The 16,349-nt window shown below is 35.8% G+C and overlaps 1 protein-coding gene and 1 non-coding gene across 10 annotated transcripts in view; both read left to right on the forward strand.

Annotated features, from left to right (window-relative positions):
- ZNF638 (zinc finger protein 638) overlaps nt 1-16,349 on the forward strand; it is an 81,559-nt gene that overhangs the window by 8,047 nt on the left and 57,163 nt on the right. For all 9 annotated transcript variants that reach the window (XM_077842844.1, XM_077842842.1, XM_077842839.1 and 6 more), the window contains 2 exons: nt 5,775-7,290; nt 12,475-12,536. In XM_077842844.1, coding sequence (XP_077698970.1) covers nt 5,977-7,290; nt 12,475-12,536 — 1,376 coding nt within the window. In that variant the 5' untranslated portion in view covers nt 5,775-5,976. Of the gene's footprint in view, nt 1-5,774; nt 7,291-12,474; nt 12,537-16,349 lie in introns of those variants that run through there.
- LOC144281482 (U6 spliceosomal RNA) lies at nt 9,417-9,518 on the forward strand. The gene has a single exon (XR_013349997.1). It is a non-coding gene; the product is annotated as a U6 spliceosomal RNA (small nuclear RNA).

A 16,349-nucleotide genomic window follows, 5' to 3' on the forward strand; every position in this document is an offset into this window, starting at 1 on the left:
CGTGACCAATAAATAGCCTGTTTTTGGAAAATATTAAATAAAGGAAAATAAAATGTTAACTGAAAATAGTGTATTTCTAATTTCATATAGTAAAGTTTGGTGTACTTCTCTCTCTCATCCATGTACGTATTCACATACACAAACCTGAAAGAAATTATATCAGAATACTAGTTCATTCTAGGATTATGGTTTTAATGGTAAGGATTTAATTTACTACCTTTTACTTTCTGTAAAAAGCATATGTTACTTATCAGGGATAAAATTTATTTTAAGGTATTAATATTTAATTGCAGTTTTTCAAACAGTCTTTCAATTTTTGAAAATTGTTTTCAAAGGAGTGTTAATAATTAACTCAGATCTTAACTCGGGTTTTTCGAAGTTAATTTTGAAGTCAATTTAGTGATTTCATAAATTAGGTGAACCAGCCTCTTAATGGCTAGTGCTCAGTTCTCCAGAAAGTGTCATATTCTTTAATAGTTATGGTTAATAAAGTTTGTACTTAACTGTGTTAGGCATTTGTTCTGAATTTTTGGCTATCACTTATTACTTTCTATAAATTCTTTGATATTACTAAAATTTACAAATTACTATCAAATCAGTGAATGCCATTGTTGGTGAAACCCCTTGGGTTTCTTTTTTTTTTTTTTTAATTTTTATTTATTTATGATAGTTACAGAGAGAGAGAGAGAGGCAGAGACACAGGCAGAGGGAGAAGCAGGCTCCATGCACCGGGAGCCCGATGTGGGATTCGATCCCGGGTCTCCAGGATCGCGCCCTGGGCCAAAGGCAGGCGCCAAACCGCTGCGCCACCCAGGGATCCCACCCCTTGGGTTTCTCTACTTGTAATAGCAGATTTGGAGAGCAAGGATTCACTTATTTTTGGTTTAGAAACCAGCTTGACTTTAGACATATGTGATGGTGGTACTACATATTTATATATATAAAAATAATATATGGGTATTTTATCTTTAATCAGCATTTTATGTTTTGTCCATATGCCAATTAAAAAAAAAGTGAAAACAACTTTTGGAATTTTTTTTTTTTTTTTTAATGTAGTAGTTCTTACCTGTAGGGTATATCCTCCTAAAGGTTTTTTTTTTTTTTTTTTTTTTTTTATGATAGTCACACAGAGAGAGAGAGAGAGGCAGAGACATAGGCAGAGGGAGAAGCAGGTTCCATGCACGGGAGCCCGACGTGGGACTCAGTCCCGGGTCTCCAGGATCGCCCCCTGGGCCAAAGGCAGGCGCCAAACCGCTGCGCCACCCAGGGATCCCCCTCTTAAGGTTTTTTGATATCATTCCTTTTTTACCCCTGCAAATTATGAATATACCATAATTTATTCAACCAGTCTTCAGTCTCTGCAAACCCTCTTAATTGCAGAAGTGTGAAAAGGGAAACATCCAGATTTTTAACTATATTTTATCATTTTGGTTTCTCTAAGACACTAACTCCATCTTTTAAAAACTGGAGTGTTTAGGTTTATGAAGGAAGGGATCTGTTCTAGCTTAATAGCCTTGCTATTTCCCCTTGTAAACCAGCACTGTTAAAAGTATTTAAGTGGGTTTGAAATTATTCTGACATATTTAGTGCTAAGAAGACAGTTTCTCTAAGTTTTTTAGGAGTACCTGGCATTGTTTTTTTAGATATCTTGAAAGATCTAATAGTTGAATATGGAATTTTATTCTTCCGAATCTATTGAGAAGGTAATAAATTCCTGTGCTTCATTTAGTGGTTATCATTTGCATTGAGTAATTGTACTCTGAGGCATCATTGGTAGGACTGAAGTTTAAACAAAGGGGAAAAGTTAAGCAACAAAGAAGAGGATGCTGATTGGTGGGACTTGCCTTAGAGTTGAAGAAATAAGGCTTGAAAATTATATAATTGCAAAAGGGAAGTTTATAATACTTTGTAAATAGAAAGCTTGAACTGTAAATACAAGCATCTTTTTAGTCAGAACATTTTGTTTGCAGTAATGTGAATGATAGTTTTAGGAGAGAAGATTAAATGATAACTTTCCTAAATGATGCTTATAAAAAGGTTATGCTAAAAAAAAAAGGGTTATGCAAATGAAATAGGACTGTACTCCTTAAATTTCATTTACAAAGAAAACACAAGGTTACTTAACATTTCCTTAACCATTGAAGATCTGTTATTTGGCATATGGATTGTAGGCAGACTTTTTATTATATTTTTAAAATGGTCCATGTAAGTTCTTACCAATGCTCAACATTGTGTTTCATGCTTCTGATTTAACATTCACATCATTATAGTGGGAATAGATAGAACTGGAGACAGCTGAACTACATGTATAGTAATTTATCATAATTCCTTTTTTAAGGATGTTGTTTTGATTAACTACTTGTGAGAAACTTCTACCAGGATTATATCTAATAGCATAAGAAGGTGTTTGATGGTTTTACGTTAGTGGATCAGTGTCTGAAAGTGTTACTAAATGCAATGTAAAGTTAAAATACACTATAGACTAGGTTTGAAATTCAGAATGAGTCTTGGGATAAAAATTAGAAATACTGGTTTAAAAGTTCAAGAGGATTAAACTTGTTCTTAGAAAGGAATTTAGTTGAAGAGACCTATTGAAAGAGTGACATTTGCTTATAATGATGTATTTTCCAGGATATGTGTATCAGGAGAGAAACTTTCTTACCTCTAGCTAGCAGCAGGTCCTGGAATTAGAATGCTTAATAAATAACTATGACTAAACAAGCCCCTAACTTGTCTTACCAAGAGAGAAGGGAGAACAATCTCTTTGGGAAAGCGAGGGCCGCTGTTAACTTATTACTGTGTCCTCATTATATTAGGTTTCACATTGGGACTAACCATATAGGACATTGTGTGTGTGTATGTGTGTGTAAGGATCCTAAAAAAAAGGCAAACAAGCCAAACTTCTATTTAATGAGAACTGAAATTTAAATTCGGGAAAAGGCCTTTTGATTCTTGTCATTTATATTGCACACTGTTTTGTGAATATTGAATCTTTCAGGAGTGATACTCATAACTACAACACTGATACAGATATGGCAGTTGTTGAAACATGAAAATAATTCTGTGGTGATTAGTAAGTAGCTTTCTCTCCAAGGGTGGAACTCCACTTCCCCTGCTCTTTAGTCCCTCCCTGAGGACTGCACCCCTATCCCTCACCCACCACCTTGTGCTACAGCAACTATAAGCTTAAGGGGAATAGAGAAAGGAGGGGTTCAGGACCCTGGTTGTACACTGTAAGTCACAAGTTAACTGTTCTCATTGTTCATTGTTTGTGCTTTACCAATAACTAAATATTCCAATCGTCTCTAGATATATGTATGAAGACAACTCAAGTTTATTTTACTTATTTATTTTTTATTTATTTTTTTACAACTCAAGTTTAGGAAGCACAAAATGAAACAAAACCTTTTGATAACAGGGCATCACAGCCTTTTTTTTTATTTTTATTTTTATTTTTTTTAGAGCTTTTAATATACAGTAGGCATCATTCATGTCTTTCTGAAAAGGGTAGCTAGTGCATGCATTTCAAACTTTCTTGACCAGGGAACTTGTTTATGGAAGACCTAAAATTTCACAGGGTACTAATTTCTGCAGGATACAGTTTGTGAAGGGCTGCTCTCTTAAATTCTGATTCGTACATCACTGTAAGGCTGTGCTGGACACATTGGGAAATACATAGATAAGTTTTTGGCCTTTAAAGAACTTAAGACATAGATGCTTCTAAATGATACTTACTCACAATTCCAAGCAGTAGTTAGATGACTGACTGAAATCTCTTCCTTTGTGATTTCCTTATGGAGGAGAAACAGTATTTGAGATAGTTTGTGTTCTTAAAGTTGTGGGAACAGTCTTCACCAGTTAAGGAAAATGGTGCTGAAAGAGTTTGAATTACTAGATGCCAAACTGCTTAGGTAAGACAAAGCTGTTCTTGGAAATATTTTTATTTTGTACAAAACAGACACATTTTCATATGACTGCATCATTGTTTACTAAACTTGTGGTGTCTGCAGCTTGTATCTGTTGAATTAGAAGCTTAAGATTTTTGTAGTACTATTGTGTTTCATTCTGATTTGACAATTAATCTATAGTGACTTTGGATCCTTCAGATAGGTTAACAAATATTTGATGGTGTTTTAGGTAGGAGTAAAATTTATGCTTGGAGATAAGACAGCAATAAACACATGCTCTTAATTGACCGTTTTTTTTTTTTTTTTTTTTTTTTTAATAAAACACAGATAGGAACACAAAAGCATAATGAAAGGTATGAGTCCCAAGTGATACAAGCAACAAATAAGAAAGTTTGCTGAAAGACTCACTGGGTCTTGGTGGATGAGAAATGTTTAGTGGAGGCTGACCGTTGAGTAAAAATCAAGTAAGGTCTGCGACAAAATTATTTTGTTTGTTTTGACTGGAAGAGATGGTTGGAAGGGAGTATGTTAACTAGATAAAGTCCATTTCTCAGCCAAATTAACATTTGATTAACGTATACATTAAAGAAGGATTTAGTGGAGCTATGAAGTTGTAGCTTGACCCAGAAAGTGATAATCATCAAGTATGATCTATAGTGTGGATTTTCATAGTAGGTGTAGGTGCCTCAAGACCTTGTATTTCCCATCTTGCATTTCTATCAGGTATAAAAGTAGGGACCTTGTGAACAACGGACACAGGGGTTTTTGTTGTTTTTTTAAAACTGGGAGAGGGAAGTCAAGTTTTCATGGTTGCTGACCTTGGTGCTGAAGTACTATTTTTCTGAGACTTAGGTTGGAATGAGTTGTGCTGTGTTCTCATGGCTGGACAGCAACCACTTTAATAACAGTGTCTGGGAATTGCAAGATATTCTTGCTCACATCAATTAGTGGTTAAGAGCATGCATTCTGGTGCTAAATTACCTTGAGTGCAAATCTTGGCCCAGTCGTTTATTGTCTGTGCGAGTTCTCTGAGCCTTAGTGTTCTTGTCCTACAACTTACATATTTCAAGGGGTTGTTGTGAGAATTAAATGAATTAATCCATGCAAAGCGCTTGGAAGAGTCACTGGCAGATGAACAGTATAAATAAACTTAGTTATTATTATTATCGATGTATGTTTGCCTATAGTCACACTGTGGAGAAAATCTAAGAGAAAGGCGACTGGTGGTTGTACTGTGTATTATGTTGTATATTATAATCAATTCCATGCTACTGCACACTCTCTTTTGTCAGACTAGTCAAGTTGTTTGTAAATTTCATCATAAAAGAAATGTTTATTTAGCAACAGAAACTTAAGCGTAGTCTAATTGCTATATGGAATTTGTGAGTGGCGATTCCAAGGAAGACTTGTGTTGGGAGAGATGGGTCTTGTAAAATTTTAGGCTTACAGTTTTTGTTTTCATGATTTGTACATAACATACATATTAAGTGTATGTGTATTTCTAAGTATTTTAATGCCTTCATCTTTTTTCCAGTAACAAAGCGTGAAATATGAAATAAATCCCCAATGTTTTTCAAGATTATTTTAAAGGAGTTGTAATTACCGCTCAGCACCCAGGACAGCACCCAGTGCAACACTATGTTACATGAACTCTGGCTTGAGGTTTGGGGTTTGTGTTCTGGATTCGGGGAAGAAAAGAAGAGAACATTTTTTGGGAAAGTTAACAATTCTTGTAAACACTCTAAAAGTATATGAATGGAGGATGATTTCATGGCTTTATTTCAAAATGTTTTACACTGGCTGTAGAACCCACTTCATAAAGTAGTTTGAGTTAAAATGATCTAATATTTGTGTTTTAACTTTCAGCTTTGTGTTATTCTTGGAAAATTTCGCACCACTTGTGAATTCCTTGAACCTGGGCATTGCAAACCCACTTCTGTTGGGCCCATCTCCTTTGCACTTTGCTCAGATTAAGACTCAGTTGGCGCTTCAGCAGCTGAATGCCGTTGCCTCACATAGTTCAACACCACCTTATACTTTATTAAATCAGGCTTTCTTGAAAATAGCCATGTCGAGACCCAGGTTTAATCCACGAGGAAACTTTCCACTTCAGAGGCCACGAGCACCTAACCCTTCTGGGATGCGGCCTCCAGGACCATTTATGAGGCCTGGATCCATGGGTCTTCCAAGATTTTACCCAGCAGGGAGAGCCCGTGGAATTCCACACAGATTTGCTGGCCATGAATCTTACCAGAATATGGGACCACAGAGAATGAATGTTCAGGTAACTCAACACCGAACTGATCCAAGATTGACCAAAGAAAAATTGGATTTTCATGAAGCACAACAAAAGAAGGGGAAGCCTCATGGTAGCCGGTGGGATGATGAGCCTCATATATCTGCATCAGTGGGAGTGAAACAGAGTTCTATAACACAGGTTACAGAGCAAAGTCCTCAAGTGCAGAGCCGCTATACAAAAGAGAGTGCCTCAAGTATCTTAGCAAGTTTTGGATTATCTAATGAAGACTTAGAAGAACTTAGTCGCTATCCTGATGAACAGCTAACTCCTGAAAATATGCCATTAATTTTGAGGGATATAAGAATGCGAAAAATGGGGCGCCGATTACCTAATTTACCTTCACAGAGCAGAAATAAAGAAACACTTGGTAATGAGGCAGTTTCCAGTAATGTGATTGATTATGGGCATGCAAGCAAATATGGCTACACAGAAGATCCACTTGAAGTACGTATTTATGATCCTGAAATTCCAACAGATGAGGTCAAGAATGAATTTCGGTCACAGCAGAATATTTCTGCATCTGTTCCCACTCCAAATGTGATATGTAATTCTATGTTTCCTGTTGAAGATGTGTTTCGACAGATGGACTTCCCCAGTGAGTCCTCTAATAATCAGTCCTTTTTCCCAGTTGAGAGTGGAACTAAGATGTCAGGCTTACACATTTCAGGAGGACAGTCAGTCCTTGAACCTGTAAAATCTGTCAGTCAATCCATTAGCCAAACAGTTAACCAGACAATGAGTCAATCTCTTATTCCTCCGTCTATGAACCAGCAACCTTTTTCATCAGAATTAATTTCAGCTGTAAGCCAGCAAGAACGGATCCCACATGAACCCGTGATTAACTCATCCAGTGTACATGGATCAGGAGGAAGTAAAAAGAATTACCAGTCAGAGGCTGATATTCCCATTCAGTCACCCTTTGGAATTGTGAAAGCATCTTGGTTACCAAAGTTTTCACATGCTGATGCCCAGAAGATGAAGAGACTTCCAACTCCCTCTATGATGAATGATTATTATGCAGCATCTCCAAGAATATTTCCACATTTGTGTTCTCTGTGTAACGTAGAATGTAGTCATTTGAAGGTGAGTGTTTTTAAAGATCACTGTATAATGATAATCAGCGCCCAAATTTCCTCTAAATTTTCATATTGTGCTGATGTTAACTAGGTCTTGAGGAAATGGCAGAAATTATTTGTGATTGCAACATCACCACTTAGTTATAATCGAAGTAGCCCTGGCCTAAATACTGAATTGTTAGGCTTTCTGTATTCCTGTGACTGGGCACACCACATAGTTTGTCCATGTACTTTGAACTTTCAATTAGTTCTTGCAGAAAATTCATGCAACATAAAACTTACATAACATAAACTGTGGACTTAATAAAACAATATCACGAGTCAACTTTATCTAAATAGAATCTGTTATAAAAATATAAAAAGTTGGAATAAAATATTTGTACAGCACGCTTCTAAGAAATAGTATGTTGTAGCCTTGCATGTTTCTACCCGTCTTGGGCTAAAAGACAGTTAATGTTGATTCAAATACGTTCTGACTCTAGCTAGACTAGGATTTTTAGTGTTTCATGAGAAGGAGCAGCCTAAATAACTTAATCCATAGCAAAATTGAGTCAAGAGTTATTATTTTGGGCCTAGCTGTTGGCTCACAGTATAACATGGTAGAAATTTAGAGAAAAAATTTAAAAAGGCCTTAGGTACCTCTATGGTCAGTATAATTAGAAGAAAGTTATTTTATTTTATTTTATTTTATTTTTTATCTTTTTTAAGAAAGTATTTTATAGAGGTGCTGAAGAGCAATGTAGAATATACTCTGATAGTACAGTTGACTCTTGAACAGGTTGGGGTTTGGGGGTGCCAGCTCCTGCACAGCTGAAAATCCAAGTTGACTCCCTAAAAACTACTAATAGCCTGTTGACTGGAAGCCTTAGCGACAACATTAATTAGTTGGTTAATATGTTTTGTATGTTAATATTGTGTACTGTATTTTTACAATAAAGTAATTTAGAGAAAAGATGTTAAGAAAATGATGAGAAAATACGTTTATGTGTACTGTAAAAATCTGTGTATAAATGGACCCGTGCACTTCAAACCTGTATTGTTCAAGGGTCAACTGTAACTGTTGGTGGATTTGTGTAGGAATTTCCCAGTATGTTTTATTTACTTACATATGTTTGGAAACCAGTGTTTCTTCTGTTCACTAATGTGATTTGTAGATTTATGTTATAAATAATCAGGAAGGAATGTATTTCCCATGGAAATAAGCTTCAATTCAAGGCCCTGTCATTGGTTGTATACTTTGAATAGGCTTAAAAACCTATAGGTGTTAATTTTCTTTTTTCTCCTTCCAGTGCTGCCCTTTTATTGTCTATGTATTACCCACTCTCCAGATTTCAGCTGATGCTTTTATTAACTCCAGCAAAGGAAAGCAGCATTCTTTTTCATTTTAGCCAGATTTGCTGAGTTCTAATAAAATAATAGTTGCCTTCGCTATCAGGGGAGATAGCCAAGTCTTGAAAAATCTCAGAATAATTCATTGCACTTAGTTAAATAGTCTTTAAGTAGCGCTGGCCTAAATTCTGAATTGAGTAATAGGCTCTCTGTATTCCATTTGAACTTTTAATTAGTCATGATAAATCCAAGAAAGGTATTTTTTAAAAAAATATTTATTTATTCATGAGAGACAGACAGAGAGAGAGAGAGAGGCAGAGACACAGGCAGAGGGAGGAGCAGGCTCCATGCAGGGAGCCTGATGTGGGGATCACACCCTGGACCAAAGGTGGCGCTAAACCGCTGAGCCACCAGCGCTGCCCGATAGGTATCTTAAAGAACTTAAGGTTTTTATTTTGTGGAATGAAAAACATGTATGTTTATTCAATGAGTATTTACTGATTACCAGTTTCATACTTGGCTCAATTAGATGCTGGGCAGAAATGAGAGCTATATTAAAATGAAGACATTGGTCTTAAGCAGTTTAAATAGTCTCATTGAAGAGAAAAATTACACACCTAAGGAATCTACAGAATTAGAGGGCATCAAATGGTGTGGTGATTGCACTTGTTTGGCTGTGCTGTAGGGGAGAGAAATTTAATATTTCTATCTTCAGGCTTATATCCATTCAGACCAGCATTATCAATTTATCAATACCTGTTATGTATTTAGCAGCATGTAATTCAAAAGAAGTATAAATAATACTTACTTTGGCAGCACTTACACTAAAATTGAATGGTACAGAAGAAATTAGCATGGCCCATGTGCAAAGATGACATGAGAATTCATGATATGTTCCATATTTTTTATAATAAGTGTAGTTAACATCCATCATCTCATATATAGATACTATAAAAGGAGAAAGCAAAATTAAAAAAAAAAAGTATAAATGTACTTTCTGACCTTAAAAGGCACTAGTTGATAAGATTGAGTGACAGTGACTAACTGCATTGATTTTGAACTGGAAGGATCTGGGAGGGAAAACTTCATGGAGAAGGTTAAATATGGGTCTTGAATAATAAGTAGGCTTCAGATATACGTATGGGAGGGATGACATTTCAGGTGTCAGCAATAACAATAAGTACCAAGGGCCTTTGAAAGCTTAGCTTAGAGTTTAGACTTGAGGTGAGATGCATTAGGAAGCTAATTAAAGTTCTTGATATATGAAGTGACATGTTCAAAGTGTATTTTAGGGGGATAAATCTGGCAGATGTGAGCAAGGTGAATAGGAATGAGAAGTGATAACAGTAGACACCAAATACGAGGCTTCCCTAGTTACCTCAGGTGTAAGATGATGAAAGTCTAGGTTAATATGGTAAAAGTAAAACTTACAAAATCATTAGTGATTCATTAGAGTTCACAGAGATTGCCATTTAAAACAAAAAACACCTTTTTTTTTTTTTTTAAACAGAACAGCATGATGGATCTGACTAATAAATTTTTCACTACTAGATGACCACATGATAGAGATTTGTGAACATGGACTTAGATGTTACAAACTACCTCTCATTTCTGTGTGATACATTTTGCTGCCTTGTAAATGTGCATATATATGATCTTGTAAATACTGTAGCCAATAAATGTAAATTACTGATTGCAGAGTTTTTTCTTACTAAGTGACATTTGACGCATATGTTCCCCACTGCTGAATCTTTAAAACTATAGTCTGAAAAAGGCAACAGTAGAATGTGAAATGGATTTCTTTTCTAAATTGAGATTTAGACGTCATACGAGGAGCTGTGCTTGGTTTAGAAGTTAGGTCTTTTTCTCTGTTCACTATTTATTTATTTTTAAAGATTTTATTTATTTATTCATGATAGACACACAAAGAGGCAGAGACACAGGCAGAGGGAGAAGCAGGCTCCCCGCTGGGAACCCTGTGTGGGACTCCATCCCAGGACCCCAGGATCATGACCTGAGCCAAAGGGAGATACTCAACCACTGAGCCACCCAGGCATCCCTGTTCTCAGTTTAGAAGCTATCTTTCTCACTGAAATAATTCAGTTTGAGAAAATACTAATTAACGTAAAAGATTTTTGAGGTAGTTAGAGGATAGAGTGTACTCTTACGTGGGTAGGTATTTTCACAGTTTGATTCTGGGCTCAAGTCTACAGTCCTTGAAGCTTCCTGCCTAGTAATTATCACTTTTTCTCTCAGGAGAGGCAGTACTACTTTTGGACCCTTATTACCTCATCTGGATACTGTTATTAGAGAGTCTAGAAATTGGGGTGGCAAAGGTTTATTTACTGAGCTTAAGCAAGTGATATCAGTCGTGAAGTGGGCCTGTTAAACAGCACAGGATGTGTGTGTGTATGTGTATGAATGTATGTGTAGGACTGGAGAGTATGCCTTAAATAGGGCAGCTATCAACATCAGTTGAAAGTTGCTATACAGAATATATGTCCAGTATTATTTCTTCAAGAAAAACTGGAAGTCTGGATTTGGGGGTAAAATCACTGGATTTTTAAATGATGGCAACTTATTCACATGAAACACTTTATGATCTAAATAAATCATGCCCAACCCACTACTTGGCAGTGTGTCTCTTTGATGTAAACAATGTCCAGTTAATGTCAAAGGCATGGGTTCAGCAGTACTAGAGACTCTTAACTTCCAAACTCTGCTAGCACTCTATTTGTAGCATTGAGCGGGATATGCAGACATTTCATTTTTGCAATCCACAATCAGCTCCACGACTTAATGAAATAGTTCAGGGTTTTTCATAACCTGTTGCTGAGTATTGCAAATAGCATGCATTTGTCTTCGGATAGTTCTTGACAAGGCAGATTCCAAGATCAGTGTCAGCTGTGGTTTTTAACTGGAGACTTCTAGTTTGTAGCAATGACATACTAAAATGTTTTTGAAATGGAGATGAATAATATTTTCCTCAAGGAACATTTTAAAACAGAACTATTGAGTAATTTCTTTTCCTATCCAAATGCTGAAAAACAATAAAACATTGAGTAATAAAAATACACATTGCTTTTAACTGTTTCACTTGGGGGATTGAATCTTTGAAAACTGTGTTGTCTTTTTTAAAACTTCTAATCAGATAATATCTTCCAGGAGCTATTTATGGGTACAGAATGTAATTTTAGGGCAGATTTGTAAGTGAAGAAATGTATTAAAAAGGCATTCTGTTCACTGTAAAGCTCTACATGTAAGGGATATTGTCCTTGAAGTGGTGTTACTTTCCCTTAAGTCCTGAAAGCAAATTAGATTTAATCAGCAGTTTTTCATATTTTTACTAATCTTATCCTTTATTAATATAGTGGGTACCTTGTTTGGAATGGTACTGGCCTAAGAGGTAGGATTTTTTGTTGTTGATGTTATTAGCTTGAATTTAGAGATATAAATCATACTATATTTTGAAGATGCCATTTCAGATACTGTTTATAATTATTTATAGAGTTTTTGGTGTTCTGGAGTATTTTTATATGTAAGATGAATTATTTTTGGTCAGTGCTTTTATTTTTTCCAAGTTTAAATATATATTTGATTTCGAAATGAGTATCCATGGGTATGATTTTTAAAATGTGTTTTATACTAAAATATTTCAAAATGGCATCAATGTGGTCTGCTATTAAGTGGCTTTGTTTGGAGGCATTTTATTTTTGTGAAATATCATTGAGTAGTCAAATGTTATTTATAACTAGATTTGTTAATTTTTGAAAAAAGTATCCTGTGTCATTTTTAAAAGCCTAATTTCATTAGTCAGTATGAGGAATATTCTAATTTCATCACTTTTGTCCTTTCACAATAGGATTGGATTCAGCATCAAAATACATCTACTCATATTGAGAGCTGCCGCCAGTTACGTCAACAGTAAGAACAAGTTTTTCTTTTTTATAGGTAGCAAATTTACAAAATAGTTAATGTTCAGATATGACTGTTTAATACCTTTACTGTGGTACTGTAGAGAAAAATATTTTTAGAAAGCTATTGCCTATTTGAAGTATTTTATAAAGTATATTTAATCTTTTTCCAAAAGGAGAGAATTAAGTATGATCTTTTCTTCTGATGCTCTCCTAATTTAATCCCAGTAGGTAGACTTTTAATATCATAGGTTCATTTCTTGCTGGCTTGCCTTCTTTGCAGTGTTTTATTTTATAATAGATATAATTTCCTTCTTCTATATGCCCCACTTGCCTAAAGGATAAATAACGAAAAGCCACCCCAAACCAAACACCAAATTAAATTTCAGGTCTAAATCTCCTGGTTTAGAGCCTATTTTAAGAATAAACCTTAGGGGCATCTGGATGGTTCATTCAGTTAAACATCTGGCCCTTGGTTTTGGCTCAGGTTGTGAGATTGAGCCTTGCCAGCCGGCTCAGGGTGGAGTCTGCTTGGGATCCTTCCCCCACCTGACCCCTCCAACCTCCTTTCCCTGCTTGCTCGCTCACACATGCACATTCTCTATAGTAAATAAATCTTGAAAAAAAAAAAAAAAAAGAATAAACCTTAAGTGGGAGATAAACAAGCTAGATATGTTGGTTTCCTCAGTATTGGCTCTTCAGTTCTTCAGACTTTTGTTTTTTTAAGACAGACAGCTATGAAGATAAAAAGTGTGACTTTAATAGGAATCTCATATATCCCTTGGAATAATGAAACTAAATTGTAGTGCCCCTTCTATCATTAAATATGATACAGTTATGTGTCAAGTTATTGGTCACTAGACTGATAGTAACATGTTTTGGGGCAAATGATTTTGTGACAGCTGTTTTGGATTTTGGTTTTGTTCTTTATGAAAACCTCACAAAAAGTTTTTGAGATTATTCAGGATTCTTCTAGTCATAAGTGATAAACTTACCTCAGATTAATTTTTATTTTTAATTTTTATTTTATCTTTAGTTTTTAAAGAATTTATTCATTTATTCATTCATTTTTTTGTTATTTTAATAAGTTAATTTTTTAAAAGATTATTTATTTATTTATTTATTTTTATTTATGATAGTCACACACACACAGAGAGAGAGAGAGAGAGAGGCAGAGACACAGGCAGAGGGAGAAGCAGGCTCCATGCATTGGGAGCCCGATGTGGGACTCGATCCCGGGTCTCCAGGATCGCGCCCTGGGCCAAAGGCAGGCGCTAAACTGCTGCGCCACTCAGGGATCCCAGATTTTTTATTTATTTATTAGAGACGGAGAGACAGAGAGGGAGAGAGGGCGAAGTAGCTCCATGCAGGGAGCCCGACGTAGGTCTCCATCCCGGGTCTCCAGGATCACGCCCTGGGCGGAAGACAGCGCTAAACTGCTAAGCCACCAGGGCTGCCCGATTCATTCATTCATTTTAGAGCCAGCAGGGCTGAGTGGGACCATGAGCAGAGGAAGAGGGAAAAGGAGAGGAAAGAATCTTAACCAGACTCTACACTGAGCATGGAGCTCAATGAGGGTCTCCGTCTCATGACCCTGAGCTCACAACCTGAGCCAAAACCAAGTCTCACACTTAACTGACTTTACCACCCAGCTGCCCCAAAGTAGTTTTTAAAGTAAGGGAATTTATTAGTTTATTGAAGGAGGAAGCTTAAGAAGTGATACTAGTTTCAGGAACAGCTGAATTGATGCTGTAACAAAAATCAAAGTAGTCAGAAATATTTTTGTTTCTTGGCTGTTCTGATCTCTTCTACTTTGGCCTCATGAGATCCCCGGTATACTGCCTTCACAAAGCAAAATAGCCCCCATAGTTCAGGACTTAAATGAACTGTGTAGTTAATAATTCTAGGAGTTAAAAACAAAACAAACATGACAAAAAACCCACTTTCCTAACAACTCCTGTTTAAGTCCAAGGTTTGACTCTTTTGGTCCACTTTGAGTTAGTTGTCCATCTTGAAATCAGTTATAATAGTTGTGGGAACTAGTTGGGTATCCTACCTGTGTTGGTGTCATATGCTTGCTCCTACTGTTGAATGTGAAAATAAGCCCTACCTGAATCATAAAGACTATGAATAGAGTTGCTTCTCTATATAAACATTGTGTAGACAAGCATAGGTTATTATATGGAGATAATTTGTTATTTGAATTAGATAGGCCTAGCTGCCACTAGGAAATGGAAAATCTCTCCTAAGCCACAAATTTTCTCAGATACCCAGTGGGATGTCTGATTTTTATGAAGGTGAAGGATTTAAGTGGTAGTGAGTCATTTGCTGTAGGTAGGCATTAGCGTTAATAAGATTCTAGCTATATACACTGCCATTAATTTACTAGAGCAAATGGCACATATACCTGTTAAAGCCTTCTGTGTAGATAGCCTATTTTTTTTTCATGCATTTAGGCCCTGATTTTAAAATGCTTTCTGTGCCTGCCACTGTATTATCTAGCCTACATTATTACCTTTTTCAGGTTGTATGCTCTTGAATAATTCTTTCTTGTGTTTCTCTGCACTGCAAAAAAAAATAATGATAAGAAATAGATTTGATTAGGTGCTTGGAATCATTCCATGGGAAAATCTCTGCTATTCCATTCTTTGTTTTTTACATATGTTCCTTTTGTTTTTATACCTTAATCTATTTAGTTATTCACCTGCTGATGTATATTTAGCTTCTTACTCCTTTTCGTAAGGCTGATTAACTCTTCCCTCTCTTTGTCTTTGTTGGATCTTTCTGGATATGATACACAAGTAGTTGGATAACCTGAGAAAAGATACAGTGCATCATAATTTTAGTAATAAATAAGAATATATTTTTCTTGTATGCTGGGCATAATTTAAGTCCTTCGCATAATTTAATTTTCAGAGCAACTTTGTGAGATGTATGTATAATGACTATTTGTAATTTTACCAGTGAGGAAACTGAGGCATAGAGAATCAACTTCTCTGCTATCTTACAGCAAATAATTGGCATAACTAGTCTCTCTTAGCCCATGGATCTTTACTCCTTTCCCCTCTTTTCTGCTCAATAGATTATTCTGAAAAGATTCTAAGCTGAAAAAAAAAACAAAAACAAAAACAAAAAAGATTCTAAGCTGTAAAAGTTGAAGGAATAGTAAACATGCATATGTTCATTTTTGTTCACCAATTACTATCATTTGCCACATCTATTTTGTATTTTCATTAAACTATTTTGAACTATTTGTTTTTTAAATTTATTTTTAAAGATTTTATTTATTAGAGAGAGAATGAGTGAGAGAACAAGAGCAGAGGGAGCAGCAGAGGGAGAAGACTCCCTGCCAAACAAGGAACCTGTCATGGGGCTTGATCTCAGGAACCTGAGATCTGTTATAACCACATTGAATCCCTGCTTACCCCTCAACTACACTCCCAAACCAGAATTCAACCAAGATTCATTTATTGCAGTCTCTTAAGCTAGAACAGCCCATCTGCCTGTTTCTTCTTTTCTTACTTTACCTTTTCTTTCTTTTCTTCCTTTCTTTCATTTATTCATTCATTTTGAGAAGGATACTTTCATGTTGACTTCTTTTGAAATATCCAGGAAGGAGTTGTCTTGTAGAATGTCCCAAAAGTACATTTTGTACTTTTCTGTTTGTTTCCTTATCAATAAATACACGTTGAACATTTTTGTCACAGAAACTATAGGTGATGTGTATAGTTAGCACATTGGGTCAGAGATACTGTCACTTAGGTCCTTGTTCTTAGCCATTATGCTATACTGCCTCTGTGAGGAGTGTCATGCTTCTGAAGCA

The sequence above is a fragment of the Canis aureus genome, chromosome 12, assembly GCF_053574225.1.
Source record: "Canis aureus isolate CA01 chromosome 12, VMU_Caureus_v.1.0, whole genome shotgun sequence".
Lineage (NCBI taxonomy): Eukaryota > Metazoa > Chordata > Mammalia > Carnivora > Canidae > Canis > Canis aureus.